This window comes from Simochromis diagramma, unplaced genomic scaffold, assembly GCF_900408965.1.
Source record: "Simochromis diagramma unplaced genomic scaffold, fSimDia1.1 OVJJ01000419.1, whole genome shotgun sequence".
Taxonomy (NCBI): domain Eukaryota; kingdom Metazoa; phylum Chordata; class Actinopteri; order Cichliformes; family Cichlidae; genus Simochromis; species Simochromis diagramma.
In genome coordinates, this window is record NW_024387244.1 from 4,646,209 (window position 1) to 4,669,921 (window position 23,713).

The window sequence follows — 23,713 nt, forward strand, 5'->3', positions numbered from 1 at the left end:
GAGTAACTCCAGCAAGAATACCAGCTGAAAGGCTGAAATACACATTTAGCACATTCAAAACAACCTCAGTTTATCCCAGTTCTATACATGTTATGCTAAATATACACCATATTGACTGTGCTAAATCAACAGTAAACAAATATACTACAAAAAAAATTATCAAATAAAACAAACCGAATAAATCTGTTTTACTGTGTGTTACTGCATAGTAAAAGACAGGGTACCTTACCCAACTAGAACTGAAAGCATACGGGACTAAGGAGGTGATTCAAAGTATTTTTAAACGATGGATAAACTGGGAGACCTTTAATTGTTAACGCAATTGGGGTTTTTTTTGTTGTTGTTGTTGTTGTTTTTTTTCCCCCCCAAGACTACACTACCCTGCATCCTCTACGACGCAGCAAAGCCTGATGGGTAGCCTCCCGACGTCCTTGTCCTACCAAGCGCACACTGACTGCCTTCACGCAAGGGCTTGGGGATCCCTGTCATTCACTCGTGCTTCACAAAAATAACATTTTCAAGGATGATGGCAGCAAGATTTCTCCGCCGTGCTCTGCCTGTGCTGAGGCAGACTCGCTGCTACGCCGAGGCCGCCTCCGGTGCCCCGCAGATGTCCTTCACGTTCGCCTCACCGACACAGGTACTAGGCTAACGATAACGGCTAGGCTTCTCAGGCCCAGCTAGCTTAATCAGCTCACCGAATGAATTTTTTTTTTAATGAAATGGCACCTTTGGGGCCGTGTAACAGATTGGTGCCGGTCCTTGGCCTCGCTGTGTCCCCGAGCAGTACATGCACGGTTGCATTTAAATTAGCGCTAGCGTTTGTGTTTGGAGGTTAAGCTGGTGTAGCCTAGCCTAGCCGTCATTCACCGTATTTGACAAGCAGTGTGTGGTCCTTCACAAAGCATTGCTCTCTTCACGGTTACTTAAGACTCCGGATCCATTTTTTTAAAACACATTTACATTTTTTAGGAGTGCAATAAGTTTCAGTGACACTATTAAGGAGCCCTTGTGTTTTAAATACTAAACTGTAACCTTGAAGTGCATGTCGGTGGGACGAGCTTGTCAGTGCAGTTCACTTCACATTCTGAATGTGAATAAACAATGTTTTTGATCCAACAGGTAAAGTCAAGCGCAAAGACAAATTTGTTATATCATGATGCGTTAATATGGATTAAAAAGACTTGTGGTTATTGTGATGCACTGATCGTTTCAAAAGTCTGGTTCTTAGTTTTGCATCTGGATATTTACTTAATTGTTGTCAGTTAATGTGGGTTGAAGCTCTCTGTTAAAGTGGTGGTGTAATGTTTCATTTTATTTATTTATTTTAATTTAAAAGTGTTATTATTGTGTGTTTTTGTTTGTTACAGGTTTATTTCAAAGAGGCCAGTGTGAAACAGGTGGATGTCCCCACGCTTACCGGTGCATTCGGTATCCTTCCTGCCCACGTACCCACCCTGCAGGTGCTCCGGCCTGGTGTTGTCACAGTCTTTAATGATGATGGCTCTTCTGCCAAATACTTCGGTAAGATTTTCCTTTGGAAAAATGAGTGAATGACTGCAGACAGACCCACCAAGAAGGATCAAGATCCTACTTATCCAATCAAAGAGAGAGAGATTATAGTCATAGTTATAAATTTATTTTGGTTTTAGTCTCATTTTTTGAAGCAGAAAAGAAAATTATCTCAAAAGTACAAAATTAAAAGAATTAACAGATGCCCAGATATAATGACCATTGTTTAATCTTTAGTGGTTTTAAATAAACCGTTGTGGCAATAATACAGTTTTATCTCCATTATTGCACCCAGTAACACCGAATCTCTCGGTGGAAGAACTACCATCTTATCGAATTAATATGATGTTACATGACTGCTACAGTGAAGGCTTACACTTTATTGTGATTACCCACTGGTCACAGATCACTTGTTTTGTACAGTGTGAGCATTTAACAAAACACTATCAGGCTGTCTACTATGAAGCGGTTTGTAGCCTGCGTCCAGCATAAAGGGAAAGTAACTTGTGCCGCACTACAGTCAACCATGTTCACTTTCTTTTTTTTTTTTTTTTTTTTTTTTTTTTTTGTAAAGATCTGCTTTCCTTTTTGGCTGTTGTTGATGCCAAAAACGACAACAAAGTGTTTTATCACATCTAAACAAAATACTATTAATGTGGGAGTGCACTTGGCTGACATTACACCTGAGGAGAACGTTACAATTATAGATAAACCAGCTAATTGTATGATGGGATTAAAATATTTGAGAATCTGGTGAGGTGATTAAAACTGGTCGAGAGAAAATTGTAGGAATCAGGGATGCTTTGGGGCTCTTCCACACTGCATTGAGTATAATGGTACATATGTAGTTGAGGTGACTACAAATTCCATGTGGATACTTACACTGTGTGTGTGTGTGCGTGTATATATTCACAGTGAGCAGTGGGTCTGTAACGGTCAATGCTGATTCTTCTGTGCAACTGCTTGCCGAGGAAGCTTTTCCCCTCGATCAGCTGGACATTGCAGTAAGTATAATGTGAACTTTGAAATTAATGTGTGTGGAGCTGCTACACTGACCCCTTATTATCAAATGAGAGAAAACAGGAGGAGATTTCTGACTGGTGGTTTGAATTTGAGCATAATAGTCGTTAGTAGGGATGGGTATCGTTTAGGTTTTATCCGATACCGGTGCCAAACCGGTACTTTTGAAACGGTGCCGGTGCTCAAACCGGTGCTTAAAGAATGGAGAACACAAAATTGGTCCAAAAACCTCTCATGTTCAGCTGTTTTTTTTGTAAAAAGATAACAATGTTAGCCTTTTCTGCAGCTATGGGGCATATATGGTATCACTCTTGGCTGGAAGCAGTGCTTAAACAATGGAAAAAAACACGAACTTTGTCCAAAAACCTCTCATGTTTAACTGTTTTCCACTTTTTCTTTGGTCATTTTAGCCTTTTTGGCCAGGGTGAAGGGAGTATCTGCCATCAAACAAGAAGACCGCAGCATGTAGCTATGATGATGTTTGCTAGTTCACCTTACATGCATTAATGTAATAACGTGGTTAGCCTACTCAACGTAAATTATACACGAACAACATTAAGCTACTCACGCAGAGAAGAACGGCTGCTGCTGCATCATCATCCGTCATCATTTCTGCTACACTGGCAGGGCTAGGGGCCAGGACTGTACTCGTCTGGTTTTTGGGGGATGTTGCTAACTCCGGGTCCGATAACAGTTACCACACCCGCAGTAGATGTGCACGGTGTGAGGTCTCGCGGCAAGCTATCAAATACAGCGCATTTTTCGGCTTTTAAAAAAAACGCTATGCGTCGGCGGGTGTTTCATCGGATTCGAGGTGTTACCTCCTTTGACAGTATCACAGTATCAGCTTAAAGCACTTGTTGCAGGCTGCTGAGTTTGCATCTTTTGCTGTGAAGTACAGCCAGACTTTTGACCGCTTTGCCTTGGGCATTTTTAATCTGTAGCTCTGCTCTAAAAGAACATACGTACCTGGACCCGCCTACTATCCTCGGAAACGTAAAATGATTGGCTAGAATCTAAAGTGTATCACAGCTCAGGAAAAAAAAGCACCGAAATAAAGCACCGAAACGTGCGCTGCTTTTCGGTCTGGTTACTACCGTTTATGTCAGAACCGATACCGGTACCCATCCCTAGTCGTTAGTCTCATCATCTTCAATTTTCCCCCTCTGGAATAATTCTTTTGTGTGTCGGGAGGGGACGATGCAGCGTGAAGAGGTGCAGGTGAGATGATTTTTATACATGGAAAAGAACTGGATGATGTAGAACTACAGGTCTAAGGTGAAAAAAACGGCAAAGAACCAGCAAATGTTAAGATGTGATACTGTTGCAGCTGCTCAGCTTAAATAGTATTAAGTCCATGTATGTTATCTGTTTACTGTAATACTAAATAATTCATCACTCTATGTAAACTTGTTCTATATGTATGTGTGTTTATGCCACATGTGCATTATGGGTACGTTAACCTCCTCTGGCACCCTGGGTGATACCAAGACAATTGGAACATGGAGCAGATGGCCAAACGCTGCTATGAACTGTCACTTTCGGGGTTCTTCACATATCTTTTATGAGGTTCAAGTATGAGCTTTGGTTGGGCTTCTCAGTCACTTGTCCTAAATCTACTCTTCTCTCAACTTTTTTGAGTAAGTTGCATCCTGATAGGTGAACCAGTTTCTGTTAGCTCTCTGTAAGGGCCTCTCTATATTTGACGACTTTAATATCGATCTGACTTGGTCTCACTTAGTGTTAGATTTTTATGCTGGACTAAAGCTGTGGGAGCCTTGCATACACACAGTTTTGTCCAATCAACAGAAGGCTCATCCTGATTTTTTTTTTTATTATATATAAATTTGAAAGGGGGAAAAACAACCCAGAATATTTTGGTATTCTACATTACTGAGTGCAGATTAATGAAGTCAGATTAAATTCTGCTTATATATAATATGCTATAATGCACTAGTTTTCCAAAACTGAACAAGTCTGAATACCGTTACCATTTTTATCCCCATCTCTCAAGCTCTAGCTGCACATCAATGAATGACTATTTTAGCACACAGTATACACAGATGTACCCAAGAGAAATTACACGTATTCAAGAATGCGTATGATAGAAAGCGTCATGTTAAATGTGACCTTCACTGTGATATTTCATTCACAGTGCAAAGAAAAAGCCTTGAAGGGTATGGTTTGTGCTATTCCACTGAGCTGAGTATCTGCCCTCCATTACTCTGTTTCAGCAGAGTGTTGTGGGAGTTTCCTGCTGTAGCACTGTAAGCTCTTCACTATGCTGTGTAAAGTGCCTCGAGGTGACTCGCATTGTGATTTGGTACTTGAAGAAGATAATGCAATAATTGACTTGAAATTCGATTGGGAAGCTGAGTGAGGATACTCCTGTGAGCACCAAGAAGTCTGCAGAATGAAACAGATAAAGGTAATGTGTTGTATCACGTAGGTGGTCTTTATAATGGGAAAACGTCAGTCAGTGGCTTAATGGGTAAATGTTGTGCTTTGAAATAATAAATGCCACAAAAGCAAGGGTCATTATGAAACTGTCACCACTGCAAACCAGCTCATATTGAGCTTCACAAGATTTCCCAAAGGTCAGTATTTAAAGAAGCTTCATTGATTGATTGTGTGACATTGCACAGGTGATCCTATAATTGCAATCCGCAGCTCTGTATTTACTTTAATGACCAATTATCCAATAGGTGCATTGCTCCCCTCATATCTCAGACTTTTAACAAGTTATAAATAAAAATGATCTATGTTTGTGGCATGTAATGAGTATAAAGTCAGCCTTTGTGTATAAGGACTGAGATTCAGTCCGACACAAATAATTGGTATTCATTAAATTGCCTTCCCATTAAGCTTTTTCACAATATAAACCCCCCCACATGTTTGAACTGTATGATCACTCTGTGCTCTGGTGTTAATTCACTCAGTATTTTTTGAAATTGGTTTCATTGAAGACAAATATGTGTGTCTGCTCTAACAGTTTATTTAGATGTTGGAACTTAAATAAGTTGTTTAAATGAACAGGTTGCTGTTTTTGCTATTTCTTTACACTCTGAATTGCTTTTGCACTCTTGAGTTTTGCTTCTGATTTTGTGCAGCAGCTATTTTTGTACCTGAATTGTCTTTGAGCATTGTAATCCTCACCAGCTCTTTTCTGTTTGACTTTGGATTTTTACTTTTTTTTTTATGGAGCTGGATATATAAAAGATTGTTTTGTTTTTCTTCTCCTTTTGTGTATGAATAAAGTTTGCAGCTGCAAAAAGGAGACCAGGTGTTACACCGTGAGCTCAAATGGTGGGAGCCAGTCGTTTGTTCTTAAAACGCTGTCAAAAGCTGTACAAGTGAGAAAGCTTTGAAAGCCTTGTTTTAAAATAGGTTTCCTTTTCTTTTCACACTCTTTACTCTTTAACAGTGTCACCAGTATTGACACAGTGGTATTCATAAGTGGGTTGTCAGTTCTTTGTCTCTTTTATGCTTTAATGAGGTTTGTGTGATGGGTATCTATATATTCAATTTGTTCAGGCTTGTATCATTCCTAATTATCCACCCAGATCGTGCTCTTTGACAGCAGAGACCATCCTTTGATCCCACGCTACATTATTTTCTTCTGATTTGATCTGCTGGGTCATTCGGCACCTCCCAGCTGATGATTATCCATCAGATCGGCGTTTCAGTCGGACGTCAGTGTTGAGTCCTCTTTTAAATGTCAGTCTTGTTAATGCTAGGCTGCGTTATCATGCACTCGCCTCGAAGGTGTCGCGTCTTTGACCTTGGGCAGTGCCAGAGTCACTGTCAAGTTGACTTCATAGCAGTAAATGAGTTAATTTTTCCTCATCGCCTTTCACTCTGGAGTAACAATGCACATGGGTCCGGTCTGTTAATAAGGAGGGAAAGGTCAGTCACTGTTGAGTTAAAGCAGATGTGTCAAATCCCTGCTGGGAGACCTTTAACTTCCAGCTATGTTTGGCATTTCTCGTTTCTAATCGCGACTGTGACAAATGGCGCTTTCAGAGCAAAGAGGCAGTGGGGATTTTCCCTGCTCGTCTTTCTCCTCACTTAAGACTAGCTCTTTTTTTTTTTCCATCTTGATATCCTGACATCCCAGTCATCCTCAAAGGGGTTTGTTGGATGATTTAGAGTTTTGCATACTCTATTTATTGTGTTGTTTTTTTTTTGTTTGTTTTTTTTTTAATAGTCACACATTCTATTTTTCTATTTTCAGGCAGCCAGAGCCAACCTAGAGAAGGCCCAGGCTGATTTGGCTGGAACAACTGACGAGGCAGCGAGGGCAGAAGTTCAGATCGGCATAGAGGCCAATGAAGCCATTGTCAAGGCTCTGGAGTAGACTTGTGGTACGACCTCTCAACTCCTCTAACATGAGCTGTTTATTGTCCTGGAATTTGTTTGGTTTAACAGGATAATTATGCAGGACTGCATACAATTAATAATATCAAAAGTGGAAACGTTAACAGGAAATTACTGACCACTAACAGCATTAGGTTTTATTTTCATCAAGCTCTTGTTTATTTTCCCTCCTAGGTAATCTTTTCTGTTGTTTGGAAGAATCGACAGCCCATCTGTGTTTCCAGCTCAGTCACGTCGGCGTCCAGAAGACTCCATGCTTACTTTGTACAGGGGATGAAATTAAAAATAAATTTATTTGGAATTACTTGCCGGAGGAGTTTGTGGTGGTTTCTCATGCTGCAAAAATGCACATTTGTAGTATTTTTGGTGCACAAAGACAAAGTTACCAGTGTGTTGCAATTACATGCTATTATTAAATAGTTGTCATGTGTTGTGGAAAGTGCTTCACAAAAGAAGTAGTGTGGGGGTTTTCTAATTCATTTTTTATAGTGACTGATGACTGTAATGAATGTATTCTGCCACTTGAGGGCAGCAGACATCATAGGTAGTTCACACAGTGTTTTGGATAATCAAATTTTTCCTCTACTTCCCAGCAAACCACAGTTTCAGGGAAGGAACTGTCATATTTTTTCATATAAGGCTGGAGGAAATTGTTTACCGTAAAGCCTCAAAAGAAAGGGTCTCTTGAAATATTTGTGGTAGCTCCTGGATTTGAAAGTGTAGTCATTTTACTGTTGCATTGCCCATGTGTGGGTTTGAGTTATTTGGAATCTTCTGTTGCTTCATTTAAATGTGTTGGCAGGGCTTTTTTGTTGTGAGTGATGACTTCAGGCTTACATGACTAAGCCAGGAAAAGTCTGTTTTTTTTTTTTTTTTTTTGCTGTCCCTTCTTTGGAAAACTGGGCCTTTCTCTTGTTTCATAACCAGACTCACTCCAGGAGGCGCTGACCTCACTCACGTGCCCACTTAAGGCTTTCAGAGCATAAACCACAACCGGTTTATTTTGAATGTCAAAACTCTTGCAGGCTCTCAAGAAGTGTGAGTATGGTGCAAGTAAAAGTATTTACGCAGAAATGTTCTAATGATTACTAATGTGCATGGTGAAACTGCTGCATAAGGTTCAAAAGCAGGAACAGGAAGTTTTATAAGTCATTTCCAGTACAGAATAAAAATGAGGAAAGACAAATTACACAATTTTATTTCAAAACTGTCATATATTTGTTTTTAGCAGAGTTGACGTAGGCTGTGAAGTCTTTACTTGGCTTGATTAATTATGATATATATATATTTTTTTTAGAAAAGAAACAGTCAACAAAACCTCACACATCCTGCTCTTTGTTCTCCTTTCTAATCTGCTGTTTTCATCAAAACCTTCTCATCCCAGCTGCACACACACACACACACACACTCATGAACAATATACAAACTCATCAGTTAGCCTCAGGGCTTGGAGACATCTGAGTAACACTTCAGACAAACAAGATGAATTGGTTATGTCAAAACCACCACTTCTTTAATCCAGATTTATAATAGAGGATGTTGAAACCAAGAGCTGCACCATCATGTCTGTGTTCTGAGATTTTAAGGCTGCTCGTGCTGAAAAGTGAAGCAGAAAAAGACAGTGTGCTTTCCAAGCGAACTCGTTTCTCTTGACGTGTGCTGTCGTGCAGCTAAAACAGCTGGGTGTTCCGTCGTGTCTGGAGAGCTGTGCCCTATAAATGAGGAACCAGTTCTTTTGGTTCATAGTGCTTCCAGTTTTAGTTTTGCTTCAAACTTCTACTGTATGAGTTTGTAGTGAAATATTTTGAGTTTCACAACATTCGCTTCTTCCTCAGCTACACACACTACTGAAGTATCTCACAAATGAACTGCCTGACCCAAGTGTTTAAGTGCTGCTTGGTGGTATAGAAACAGTGAAGTGCAGCGCACTGACAAAGGACGACGAGTATCCAGTGAGAGCCCTTACTCAAGAGCCATTTGGTGGTGTTTCAGAGCAGATCAGGTTTGTGATAGTAAGTCAGTGCATATCTCCCATGGATCGCCACGTACTGTAATTAAAAGATTGCACTGTCTGCACCCAGGAGCGAATAACATGATACACACTATGACAGTCCACGGTGTCATGTTTGAGTGGTACTCGAACACAAAGCAGCTGGAAGCTTTGGGAGAACTCACTGGGCTGCGTTTACTGAGTCAACCACAGTGGCAATAAAAGGGACCAGCCCATGTGAATCATTGTGTTTAGCAATGATGTAATTTCTAAAGAGCTTGCTCCAATGCAGTGGTGTTGTTTGGAAATACGGCATTGTCAGCTTGATTCATAAAGAATTACTGTGTAACAATCTGTTTAAATAATCAAGACCATTTATCAGGAAAGAATGGCTGCTGCTCTTCATGTGGCTTTTGAATGGAATTACTTCACTTTTGGTTGTTCAAAAAACTTGCACTGCAACTAACTATTGCCGTTAGGAAAATGTAATATCTACAAACCAAATGCAATTCCCATCACCGTCATCCGGTAGCTCTGTTTACTTTTAATTTGCAAACGTTAGCAGGCTATCGTGCAGTCTGATTAGTTGGAGAACATTGTAAACTTTACCTGGAGCATGTTAGCTGAGCAAACCGCTCTCAGCAGTTAATGATACATGCAGCTTTGTAGAGCTGCTAACATGCTGTAGCTGCGAGTGATCTGGTGTCACACTTTATGTCAGACTGCACAGCATTTTTATCTCTTGCCCTCGTCTAATGAAGCGAGTGTCCCAGTTTTCTCTTCTTTTTTTTTTTGGCTCAGGCTCAAAAAAGTAAACATGTCTCACAAAGAATGTGTCGATGTAGCCCATGGATGCATCCCTACTGAAATTTAAAGATCAGCTGAAGTAGCAGTTTTATAAATTAAAGTCATAGTCTCAGTATTAGTAACTTGTCCTTCATTGCCTACGATTTATCCAGGATCTGGTTATCATGTTCTCTTAGGTGGTGTCCACAAGTCACTAGCTTTGTTGAACTGAGTTATGAACTAAATTCACTATCAGAATGTTGCTTTGGACCTTTGGCTGTTTGATCACATGGATACTACAATTAAAAGAGCAGCTTTAAAGAAGCACAGAACAAATATAAGATTGAATAACAATGACATAACATAATTACTTTTGAATGTGCCACCCCATAAAACAAGCATGGAATACTTATGCTTGTGTCCAAGCATGTGTCATTGTAGTAATGCGGCTAATAGGGTGAATCACAAAGCAAATGGAAAGAGTCGAAGCGCAAGATTTTCTTTATGTACTGGCACAGGCTCCAGCATGACACACACTGGCTGTGACACGGTGTGAGATTTTCCTTGATGACTTCTTGCAGGCTTAGTTCCCGGCTTTGTGGATTGGGACATGAGCGACTTTAACCTCATCAGACTTGAAACGGAGTTGAGAGACTCTCAAACCCAAACCCTCTTCATCTCTCTTTATATCGGTGCTCTTATTAGCCTCATGAAATCACGGGACGCACTTCACATGCGCCACCATTGACATTTCACTCATCGTGTTAATGATAATTCATGCAGCCGACAGCGCTGGGAGAAACATTAATTTATCAGGCTCGATAATGAAAAAATAAAACAATGTATCAGGTGAATAATAAGGGAGTTATATGCGTAAGAGGGGGAGTGACAACTGAGACACTATGATAAAGTCCCACAAATGTTGCCTTTATACAAGAGGTATCACATCACAGCTTGAATTATTCATTTACAGGAAGTCATCTTCAGCAGAACAAACAAACTGCAACAGGCTATTTATAAGTTGTTTTCATGTTGCCTGTGCTGTATAGTTACCAGAAGTCTTATATTAATTAGTATTTAAATTGCAATTTTGATAACTTGGAAAGTAGATCCTTCCCAGCAGCAGGTAGCAGAATACAGGATATTAAGAGCGCCTGATGTGTGGAGGCAAATGAGAGACCTGTGATGGAACCGAGAGGAAATTAAAGGTCTGGAAAATTTAAACGCTTTGAGCAATGAGCCAGCTACGAGGATGTCAATTTTCCACACACCAAAGTGCACTAAAATTACACATATCATCTAGTGTGCATAATCATCGGCCCTGGAGCTAGCTTTAATATACAGTAGCTGCTAAATGGTACAGATACATAAACACATTCTTGTAAGCGAAACCTGAAAATTTCCACCTGTGAGATATGGTCAAGCATGGCTAAGTGTGTATCAAGGGGGCAGATTGAGGCTTCGCAGTACTAAGAGAGAAAGAGAAGCATCCAGAGAGTGGAGCTGATTGAAGTGCTGACCTTTTGGTGGGTCTGTGTAAAGAGGGGGCCTGCAGACTCTCAGTCAGCTGTCAGATACTGCATCCAGCCTGGTAGTGGGAGTAGGGCCCTGACACCAGCCTCCCACCACTTTGCCCTGTTTGTGTCATCCATTCCTCCATTCTTACAGCCTTCCATTCCACATAAACACCCACCCACCCACAAAACACACACGCGGGCAAGCGCTGCCGCAAACACTCACCCAGACGCAAACATCCACACAAACACAAATATATTTCTGCCTGTGCCAGCTAGGTAACATTTCTACAAATAGAAGTGTGGGCATTTGGGAGAAAAATTGCAAAGCTGCAAACACAGCCTGCTGTAGAGGTGAGATAATCAGCTTTGTGGTAACAGCAAATGGCCCCCTGAGTGGCAAGGCAGGTAATCATTGCACTGAGTATTTTTGTGGGAGAGGGAAAAAGTGCTTTTCTGTTCTCGTGCATGTGTCTATGCATATTCACACAGAAATGAGCAGCCAACTCAAAGACACGCAGGTATAAAAGTATCACATACACGCACCTAGAAGATTAATTAGTGCGTATACAAAAGGACGATACGGTCGCTGATCTGCCACTTATGGTTTCTTTTTTCTTTTTAAAGAATTCAAAAAATAACTCAAAACAAGGATGTATTTGCGGAGCCGTGAAACATCCCGGGCCATACCAATGCAACAAGACAAAAAAGTCTGTTGTGCTCAGAACTGCACTCACTTACTAAAAGCAGACCAGGTGGGGCACATTTACATGAGAGGCAAAAACATGCTGTAGATTTGCTTAAATTGAGCTTGGAGTTCTTCCATATCCCCAGTCTGTTTCGAGTTTAGCATCGCTTTGATGATCTTCACTGAATTACTCATTACTGAAAAGAGACATTTACTCTTTCCTTTTTGTCAATTCAAGGCTCTAATTAGCAGATTTGAGTGGTTTCATGCACATTTTACAGCAGTATGCATGAATAAAAACTAAAAGATGCAATAGCTGTCAACAAAAGGCAATGCAAATTTAATCTTCCCTTGAAGAATAAAGAAAAAAGTGAAGGCGGCACATCTGTGCGTGTCTGTACGAGAAAATGTGAAGCTCACTTTCGCTGGGAAAGATGTGTAAAATATCTGCCTTCCTGCTGACAGTGAGGATCGTGGCTGTTTGGCATTCTAACTCGAGGTGTCACATGCTTACAAGGGAGTGCATCAGCTGGGTGGGACCCATCTTGTGTGTACAGTATATACAAACAGTGCAGCCTGAACGTGTATACCTGTGCAGATGAAAACGAAAGATTTCAGAATCTCATAGTGAACGGTTGGACCAGGTTAAACCACACACGCACAGACATATATATATTGTTTCTATGATGCCAGTAGTCTGGCCTTTTGTGCCTCTGCTGAAAACAGACAAATCTCAGCGGTTAGTCATGAGGCAAAAAAAAAAAAGAGCTCCATTTTAGGTCCAGTCTGGCTTTACATTTCTCGTGACTCAATCTAAATCACCAACAAAACACAGACGTACACATGATGCATGTCTGACTGCTGTTTGAGGAAGTCTGTGGAAGAACCCCAGTAAGTGTACATATATAAGTCACCAAAATTGAAACAAAAATATGAACTGATATGCTTTTCTAGTCAAGCTGCTTCCTTCTCTTTCTGATTTTATGTATGACAAATGGACTCGTGAACGCTGAGTTTATGAGCTGCCAAACCAAAAACTTGAGCCTTTCATGAGGAAACAAATGGTTAGCGGTATCAGCAAGAAGGATGGAAATATTGCAAGGCCAGTGACTGAGCCAAGGAGTGGCCATGGACAGCACTAATGTGTGCCCACCATCTGACCACCCCACACAAATAATGTTGTTACAAAGTTAAAGAGAGTAATTCCTACTTCTCTTGGCTTTATTGTAATTTCTTTAAGACTGCTGTATCCACATGAACACCTCTTAATAGCAAGCCTTCTATTTAAAATCGATTAAACATAATCTTTTTTTTTTTTAAATGTAGGACTGCATGAAAAGCTTACTGTTGTATACTCCATGGTCTACATGTCTGTCATACCTGAATAAAAGATGAAAGTAGAAAAGAGTAAGTTTAAAAAAATGACTACTTGGTCAATCAAAGAGACATCAGTTTCTCTGCCACACCAATATAAATTATATTCTCAGTCTGATAACCACATCAAAATTGTCTGGTTGTATCACTGATACTGAGACTTTAGCCGTTGACAGGACTCACCTCAGTTTTGGGCCACTGTATCATTTATTAAGCTAAAACTTTTTGTATTAGTCTATAGAGCTCTGAGTTATGGTATGCCTTAACTCATATATCTAATATTAGCATTCATCTAGCTAAACATTATCACTATTATAATTATTGCAAAGATTACCACATTACTACAACAAGAATTGTTGGATAATATTACTTTACATGTTCTGGAAGCCTAGTTATTGCACAGTAATTGCCATAGCAGACACACTGATCACCTTTACATTTCATGTAAGAGTAATGATACACCCTAAAACCCCCACAGGGCAGGAGTAGCTATGAACAAACTACCAGTTACATGCCGCAATCCTAGCCCAGACACTCAGTTCTTCCCAAATATGGGACCAAATACTGATCCCTGAGTGCAAATATCATCAGATCGCTCCACTGTCCTTTTCCATGGTTGGTCACTTCTTTGGTGACTGCAATTTTCCTTTTAGAGAGAATCACACACTTTCCCTTCTCTTAAGATCACTTACTCCCATGTGGTGCGCCAGGCCCTGTCGTGTGCCTCCTGGGGATTTTTCAAGCACATTTTCCTGCAGACTCTCCTCAGCTGGTTTAAACTGCTCTGTTGCCTTTTTCCAAAACATCTAGTGGATGTGCCTGGGCACGTGAGGATGCATTCACACACTGGTGCACATGAGCACACACACACACTCATCATGAAAGTGCAGCTAGTTATTTGTTGTCCTTTCAACTGCACAGTTATACTCTTGCGCATTATGTGTGTGTGTGTGTGTGTGTGCACGCATGTGTGTGCGTGCGAGGCTGCACAACATGCCAAAAGAGGAAATGAGGCAAAGTGTAAATAACACCAGAGGAGCACCTCCGGGTTGCCTTTCCTTCCTCTTGGGCTGTGTTGAAACCTTCATGTCATTGCATCTGCTCTGCCACCTGTGCTGTTGTGAAACTTTCCATCTAACACTGTATTTCTTTAAACTACACTCATGATGTGACATTTCCTATATGCAGATTTAATGAAAAAAGCTGTGTCATTTTAGCAAGTGGTAACTTGCACTGGCAAGGAAGCTAGCATGTGCCATGTACATGTAAAGAAGGCTAATCCATTGAGTCATATGCAAGTTAGGCTGAAAAGGAAAAACAAACTTTAATTTTTTTTTAAAGTTTAGCTAGTTTGTCTACATGCCCTGTGATCTGATGCCACACAGCGAGGATAGTCAAATGTGTTTGGAGTTAAATTCCCCACCATTTTTTTCCTAAAGAATGAACACTTCAGATATGGTGCTCTCTTATCACTTTGGAATGATAACATACTACTTTCCAATCTGTGTTGTCTTCACACATCATACATGTACTATTTTTACCTATCTGGATAAATCACAAGCTTCATGTCCTTGTAAGCTTTGCACAACAAAAGCAGGAATGCAACTGATAGAAATTCGATAACATCTCAAATGCTTTTTTAGATGACACGATGAGTGCGTCTTCCTCGAACCTGGACCAGATCAGCTAATCCATCAGTGCCGGTTGACACTCGCTTCTGTAGCCAATGTGACGGACGAATTATGGTGACGTCATGATCACAAGCATGTACACTGAGTCACTGTAGGAAGATATGCCAGCAGGCTAGTTTCCACCTTGAACAACCAGAGAAGCTAGAAATAATCCCCTAACATGCACAGACCAACTATGGCCCTCAGCAGGACCTGTGAGGTGAATGCAACTATAAAACCTGTTATGGTCAGTGAGTAATGACACCACAGACTACAAACAATGTATCTGAGATAGTACAACAGTGTCATGATTATAAAGTACAGTGCTTAAACAACAGTTTATATTTGAACAGTTTTTGCACAAGACATGTGTGTCATTTTTGACGTATGACCCAACATATATTATACTGTTACTGTTACAAATCGAATGATGTCCATGTAAATTCCCTGTGACCCTCTGCTACTGTTCTCTTTCTGCTTTACCTTCCTGTACCCTTTCCCCACTTTAACTCTAGTATCGTTCCTTCTAAGTTTGCGTTTCCAGAGGCATTTGGATCAGCACAACAATGACTGAGAATGTAGACTGCAGAAATCCAAAAACATAACATCCTCTTTTCTAAATGTCACCAAAAACCAATTTATTGTAATCCTGCTTTTGATTTCTGTGTTGTACCTTGCAGCCTATGTAACTCTTACTGCATGAGCATGTTCCACAGGCATTCATCCCAGGTCAGGCATGCTCTCAATGTAGCTAGTGACTGATTCCACACGTGGAGGCTTGGGAGGTGTGGTTTTCCATGACTCCAAATAGGCAAAGAGCTTTTTGAATCACTATGGAAAGGTCAGATGGTTTACAGTGCAGAAGCACATACCACGTTTGATGAAAAAGCCTTGAATGATTTAACAAAACATCCCCTAATATTTGTCTGATGAAAAGAGAGAGATTTTTACCCTGATATCACATATTTACCAGTATGTTAAATGAATAGCTGGACATTTGATAAAATACACTAATCCCCTTTTACACTGAAGGTTGTATGATGAGATTGATACCAGTCTTAGACCATAGGTAGCAACTGGTTAGCTTAGAGTGGGAACACTCTAAGCTCTCTGATTTGCTGCGTGTATTGGTTCATTCATTGCTCATTTACAAACACGTCATATTTAATTTCTTTAATTTTGCAAAAACAGAAGACATAATAATGTGAATCTGATATATAAACTCCACATTTTTCTACTTCTTTTCTGTTAATTCCAGTTTTTTGTCTAAGCTAAGCTAATTATCATCTGGTGATACCTTTTGGCAGTGATAAAAAATGCTGGCTGTTTTTTTGTTTCTTTGTTTTTACCACTCCCTTTGGCAGAATTGGCGGAGTTCATTTGAACTGGTTGGTTTCCTGGTATGGCGCTGGCTTTTATGCATAGTCCACAAATTTTCAATACAGTTAAGAGGTATGTTTGGAAAATTAAAGGTGAGGTTTTCAAACCTTACAACACTATACCAAGTGTTAAGCATGGTGGTGGTAGCATCATCCCCTGGGGTTGTTTTGCTGCTAGTGGTATTGGTACATTTCACAAAGTGGCAGGAAGCTAATTATTCTAATATCTGGCAAGCAGAGTGCTCAAATATCCCACTAAAATTACCCCAGAAGCTTACTGATGGCTACAAAAACCATCTGGCTGAGGTTCAATTTGCTAACCAAGTAATATTGGGTGTGTATGTATACTCTGGATCTTGTGTGGATTAGAGAAAATCCAAAATAAATGTAAACTTGTCCAGCCAACACTTTTTAAAGTCATTAAAGATGTGTGGTGTACAATCATTCCACCTAGGAAAAACAACAGCTCAAGTCATTAAAGTTATTAAAAGGCCCAAATTACTACAACATTTATGCCTATCATAAGCAGATGTAAACTTTTGGTTACAGCTGCATGTAGTTACTTGAAATACTTAAGCACTTTCATCAACCTCTAGTTTACTGTTCATTCTGACATCTATGTTTAAATGCAACACCAGCTTGTTAGTTGTGAACACATACACCACTAAAATAAATTATTTTTTATTTTAACATCATATTAAAATATACACTTTGCAACAGTCAAAAAACAAACTAGCATTCATTAGAAACTATGAGATAAGCTTATTTACAACAGACTTGTTTTACACTTATTTACTGTGCCTTACTGGAGACTTACAGCTAGAAATGGGATATTGGTTCCGATATTTATTGATCTATGTGCAAACATGAATTTATAAGGCAAAAACAGAGTTTGTATGACTTCAAAGTAACTATTTGGTATGACCTTTAGTCTTCAATATAACCTGAATTCTTTTAGGCGACCTTTCTTGTAATTTGTCCAGCAGTCTTCAGGAATAGTTCTTCTGGCTTCTTGAAGAACATTACAAAGCTTGTCTTTGGATACTGACTGCCTTTTGTTCCACATTACTTCTTGACAGCCACCCTTTCACTTCAGACTTCAGTACACAGTAGATGGATCAACTGAAGGTCCAGGTACATCTCTCGGGTCCTGTGTCAGTTGTTTGCTGCATTTTCTTTCCTATTTCTTAAACACACAATCTTCATTATCATCACTTGAGTTATTCTTGAATGATTCATAGTTCATTGTTAAGTGGCTTGAGAAACAACAACAACAAACTAACAATAAAACCCCCAAAACTCTGACTGGAAGAAAAATGTCTAAAAAAGAAAAACATTGAAAGACCTTCTAAATACATACATTACACAAGACAGTCTGGCTATTATTAATAATATATTATAAAGAAATGAGGGATGTGGCAAGACTGTACAATATGGTCAATGATTATGATATGCTTATAATTCAAAGATCAAAATCACTAATAATGTTAGAGTCAGGAAGCTGGAGCAAAGGAAGTTACTAAATGTGTTGTTGCTCTGTCAGTGACAGAGGCTAAACATTTATGAATAGTCATTAAGGTTATTTTCAAAGGGCTACTAATGATACTGATTATCTTTGTCACATCTAGATTTAGACAGTTTCCACTTATTTCTTTCTTTAAATAGCACACAGAGTAACTTGAGTGGAAACAGCTTACAATTTTGTTCATACTACTTGACAAATATTTCACAACCAACAGAACATTCAGAGGCTTGAACTAACTTGCTATCCTGATTATATTAAAAAAAGAAGAAGAAAAAATCTTCATAGGCATGTACTATGTACCAGTCAAGTCCTGCCTCCACCCCCATTTGTAGTCTGAAATTGCCCTTTAAAATGCCACTGAACTTGGCATATCACAGCCAACCCACTATGAAATGTGTCTGATTATATAATTTTTTCACAAACGCTCGTGGAAGCTCAATAAACACATCTTTAACAAGCAGTAGTCAACACTAGACACGTCAGCTGGTATAGTATAAATAGATACAACTGACTAATTAACTGTGAACTCATATTTGGCTGACTGGCTGTATCAAGTAGTATCAAAGAGAAAGAATAGACATGACTAAACATAGACAAGGATGAGGACTGGTGGAGCGAGTGAGGTGAGGCTAGTTGTCATTAGGTTAATCAGATATGCTGATGAAATAAGTTCAGGACTCTGGTGAGAGACAAGACTGCAATAGCAAACAGCGGGGCTCGTATATGACCTAATGAATTCTGTCTGCTCTGCTTATTCCTAGTCCTAAATGGCTATTTCTGACTGCTGCTGGTTGCTGTCATGGAACCAGCAGCAGTCAGTTAGTGCAATGGGCTGGACTAATGCTACTGCCAAGCATTGTCTAGCTGTGTCTTGACAGTGATTTATGCTCCCTTGTTTTAGGCAACCAACAAGCTGTGGCTACTGAGCAGCAAATGTAAGAACATGTTCCACTCTTAAAACTCCCACAAACCCAATATAACAGCATTGCTGATGCATGTGATTTAAAATGACATCAGACTGAGGCAGATAGATTGGTTAATAGTGATCGCTTTGGGAAAATCGCATCTCCTCCCCTGTCAGAGTGAAGTGGAAATCGGTTAGTGTGGGAGCAATGTTCAAGTGAAGCTGGAAACTTTTTGTAAGTAGTCAAGAGTTCAATCTGATATCAGTAATGTGGTACTGTGCAACATCTTGATTCACTCTTTAAAACATCTGCAAATATAAATATAAAGACAGTATATGAGGTGAAAGGATGGCTTTTAAAGTCCAACAAGCTTGAAAGTATGATCTTCTTTATTGTTCGGTAGAGCCTGAACTCTCTTAGTCAGCTTTCTTATAATTTATTTAAGTAGTCTTCATGAATAGTTCTCCAGGCTTGTTGAAGGACATTCAAAGCTATTCTTTGGATGTTGGCTGCCTTTTGTACTCTTCTCATTCGTACCCTGTCAAGATGATTCCACACTGTTTCAGCAATGTTGATGTCTGGGCTCTGGGGAACCTGATTCATGACTGTTTTTCTATCCAGGTATGCTTTTACTGCATTGGCAAGTGTGTTTGGAATCATTTTTATGCAGAAAAATGAAGTACTTGCCAATCAGACTGTTTTGCAATAAGGTATCAAAATCTGATGGTACTTTTCTGGGTGCATAATTCTAATCTATCTATCTATCTATCTATCTGTCTGTCTGTCTGTCTGTCTGTTGAATGACTGTTGAATAGAACTGCAGTTTTCACCTGCCTTTCAATTTCCTCTTCCTGTTATTGTACCTTGGATTGAAACTGTCAGTGGCCACAGACTGTCAAAGTTTGAGGAAAAAGAACCTTCCTGGTTCTGTAAATTCAGGATACACTATATATGATAATGACAGTCTCAGGATAGCCAGTGCGTGGGTTGTGGAGCTGTCATGCCTGAACAAATGCTGCCATGGTCCTGTATAGGGTTAAACTGAAACCTCGCCTTTGATCATTAGTTATATACTGTGGATACAAAGGGTCAGAGCAACCTTCCCTGTGTGACTCATTTCAGCTTCCAGCTTTCCACCCATACACAGTAAATATTTAACTACACGTCATTGGTGGCATTCTGCAGTCAGTGTCCAAATGCACCTCTTCTCCGAAATGATGCTGGCATTTCATTGATTTCAACAAAGTATGCTTGAATTTTTTCTGGTGGGAAAGTGGGAGGTCATGGTAGCGTCTATTTGCATGTTCATTTTATGATTTTTCAGTAGAAAGTCTGGATGGAGGTTCCCTTCATTGAGATTGTTTGGAACCTGTTTTAAAATTCTAGCCTTAAGTTTACAGAGACCAATCGGGACAAAGTACAGTGACCTTACTTTTATGGAATTAGTGCTGTTATCGTGAAATACAAAGAGAAAGAGAGCAAGAGAGAGAGAGCGCGAGACGGCCAAGAGGAGGAAGAAAACGGGGCAAGGTGGGGGGTGGCAAAGCCTGGAAAACTGGGGCGTAGTTGTGGAAAAAAAGGGGGCGGGGGGGATAAAATTGCAGAAAGGGATGAGAGGGAAGGGGGCGGTAGAGCCAGAGGGAGACGGGAATACATGACGTTGTCAGTGGGGTTGGAGGGCTATTTTGAGAATGTAATAGGGAGAAAGCTGCTGCGCACGTCTCTGGGCTGACGTCACAGATGAGATCAACTCTCTGTGCAGCCTGCCAGCCCGATCATGTGGCCCTTAATGACCTTCGCTATCAGTGCTTAAATTACTGCGTATCAACTGCAAAGCAAAACCAGCTTCAGGGGGCACTGTAGCTGCTGCTTAGAAAACAACAGGAGAAAGTAAAGAAAACTAAAGTAGAAAGAAGAAAAGACAAGAAAGAAGACAAAAGTCCTTTTTATGATAAAACAAGTCGGGTTGGGGGGCGTGGGGTTAAAAGCAGAAGAAGAGAGAGAAAAACTAATTAGCAAGAGTGTGAGTGGAAGGACCAAGGGTGGAGAACAGAAAGACAACGGGAGAGATATAAAACAATGCAGCGCCAGCCAAGATTGAATTAGCCTGCAGCTTTGGCTACCCCTAAGTCTAGGATGGAGGAGGATTAGTGGGCTGGGATTCTAGAGAGTGTGTGGGAGTGTGTGGAAGTTTTCAACCACGTGGGAGGAGAGCAGGGCGATTTGGCAAGTTCGGAACTTGCTTGCACCAACAAAGGAAATGCCTGCATCTGGTATTCATCACCAGTGTGTACTGTACACACACGCACACACACACACACGCACACACACACACACACAAACACACACAGCTATTATCTCCTATCTGTTTTTTTTTCTGTGTGAAAGTGCTAGGAGTAGTAGTGCACATCATAACAGGTTGCTCTTAAACTGATTTTGTGTCCCCTCTACACACGCTGACCTCAAAGGGTGAAATTTTTACAACTGATACTACTCAGTGAATGGATAGAGCTCTTGCAAAAGTCATATCTTTGTTTTACCAGAAGTAATACGCAAGAAGTCCGTTCTGCATTGCCAAAACCACCTACCCAACCACCCACAATCCCTGCCCCGAGTCTCTCTCTCCTACACTCACTCTCACTCTTGTTTTTTTCCAGTCGCTCTCCCTCCTTTGTTCTGCTCTGTTCTATTTTCTGCACTCCACGCTAACACGTAACCTTTGTCGGACCACCAGTCCCTCTAGCGCTACGCCATAGGCTGTCAAACAGACAAATAAACAAACAGATACAACTAACACCCTCCCAGCCTGGCCGAGTTTCACAACTATAAAGGTTCTTATCGTGCCCGGCTTGTGTCCTGTGGGTGGATTTCATTAGCTTATTTAGCACATTCAGCCCAGTTCCAGCCTGTCCTATTGTGGGCCTTTTTAGTGTGAGCAGACCAGCTCTGTAAAAAGCAGCAATTATCAAGTCTACTTTGCGGGGGTGTTGAAGTTACACCATTTGGATGAGGTTGTGCAGTAAGTGGTTGACAGGCCCAGATCTGGGCTTTGGAAGTACAGTACAGCACCACTAGTGTCCTGTGAGTCGTGCAGCATCTCGACACAGGACAGACTGTGAACAAGACTAATGTTTCACTGCACAAAGACAGAATATGGAACGCGGTGTGAAGTGTCCTGTTACAAACTTGATAGGCTAAGCCATAACAGTACATCGTATTCTCTCACAGGATCCATGTGGAGGCTCAGATCGCAGCGATATATGATTCACAATAATATGCTACTACAAGGCAATGGTTTGAATTGTTGCATATTGCGTAATAATTGCAGATACAGAACACAGACAGTGCTCCCATATGAGTATTACCTCTTGCTGTTGAGATTTTCTAACTTTGAGGTTAAAAATAATTTTATTTTTGAACCAAAGCCACCGAATTAACCGTACAACCAGACTCCACAGGACAGAGGAAGACAATTACACTTAACTATCACTTGTTTATTACATGAAATAGTCTGCCAAATCATGCTGATCAACCCACTGTAGTATCAAAGTGTCCCCGTGACAAGATTTAAGGAAGAGTATTCTGGTTACATTACTTTCTACACAAAATATGCCTCATCCGTTTTATGTTTCACTTGGGAATGCACTGACTCGGTATGGGGTGACCAATGTGCTCTTAATGATATACAGAAGCTAAGCACAAAGAGTTCAGAATGTTACTCATCACATATACATGCACTCCATCCTCTCTGTGATTAATGTGCTGTCTTTAGAGAACGAATACGGTGAGTTTGATTGTGAAATGTTTGGATTTTATCCAGTCAGTCTGCCTCTGGGCACTGTTCAGGCTACAGATGTTGCATTTAGTTGTTACTCACTTTCTCACTTACTCACTCACTCAGCAGTGCTATATATTTGATAATACACACCCAAGTTGATATTGTGGTTCTTTTCATCTGTTTTTTTTTTTTCTTTCTGACTAAGATAGGAGAGAGTCTGCAAGTCAAACTATCAGCTTCCTGAAAAGTTTCAACAAAAAGTTTTTTGGCCAAAAGTCGGGAATGTCGTGACTCTGGAAATGGATGTCTGGTTGTTTTGTCCTTGGCCTGGCTGTTCAGAAGTTACTGTAAGCTGTGACTAAATCTGTCTGAAGTGACACTTTCTTTTCTTGTCCCTTGTCATTGCATGTTTTGCACAATTCTTTCTCTCACTCTCATTTTTCTCCTCACACTCTCTCTGGCATGTTGTCTGCTTATGTGTGGAAAGCAGCAGAGCTCAAGATGTGTCATCAATCATCTGCGCTGTGAGCCGGGAGAGCGAGCGAGCAACACTTCAAACAGGGCTTCTTCTGCAGGTGTGGGATCAGAGACCCCGTCCACACCAAAACCCATCCCACTCAACTTCTAACCCCTCTGTTTTTTTTTAACCCCACACTATATCTGAAGTACTTGTGTAACAAGAATCTCAACGCATTTAACCACTACTTTGAGTGATCTAGCTATTTTTGTAGCGTAATCCCAGAGGTACTAAAAAGTATCTGTAGCAAAGTCCAACTAGAAATGTGGATTTCAGTGTGTTTTCTGCAGATAAACTATCATTTTAATTACTGCAAAAAATTCCACCCCACAAATGTATCTTGACCTGAATCCATTTTTTTTTTCAATATAATGCATTTAGTTAAAAATAATACTGAAACTTGTGAACCCTAACATGTTATAAATGACCTCTCATATCAAAGTACTTGGTTTCTTTTTTTTGTTGGTTTTTTTTATAGGTCTAACACGTCTTTTGACCCACAAAGGTCATTATTTGTGCGTGCAATGCACTCACTGGGCCAGTGACAGAAACCGCTCAAACTTATGAGCTATGGTTACTAAGGTTACTAAGTTCCTATTGTGGCCCAGAGTATACAAATATTGTATTGATTGTAATTTCCAGTTAAAAGGAAACAATGAAGTGATATTACACTTCACG

At 40.2% G+C, this 23,713-nt stretch overlaps 1 protein-coding gene across 1 annotated transcript; it reads left to right on the top strand.

Annotated features, from left to right (window-relative positions):
* Positions 1-402: 402 nt before the first annotated feature.
* Positions 403-7,214, top strand: atp5f1d (ATP synthase F1 subunit delta). Its single transcript, XM_040052960.1, has 5 exons — positions 403-640; positions 1,371-1,524; positions 2,428-2,516; positions 6,767-6,896; positions 7,084-7,214. The coding sequence occupies exons 1-4, from the start codon at positions 524-526 to the stop codon at positions 6,887-6,889; spliced, it is 483 nt and encodes a 160-aa protein (XP_039908894.1). The 5' UTR covers positions 403-523; the 3' UTR covers positions 6,890-6,896; positions 7,084-7,214.
* Positions 7,215-23,713: the final 16,499 nt, after the last annotated feature.

Bases quoted from the DNA above. Each gene is read 5' to 3' on its own strand.
- atp5f1d (XM_040052960.1), top strand. From the start codon at position 524: ATGATGGCAGCAAGATTTCTCCGCCGTGCTCTGCCTGTGCTGAGGCAG. The intron at 641-1,370 runs GTACTAGGCTAA...TGTTTGTTACAG, and splicing joins CGTTCGCCTCACCGACACAG to GTTTATTTCAAAGAGGCCAG. The intron at 1,525-2,427 runs GTAAGATTTTCC...ATATATTCACAG, and splicing joins CTCTTCTGCCAAATACTTCG to TGAGCAGTGGGTCTGTAACG.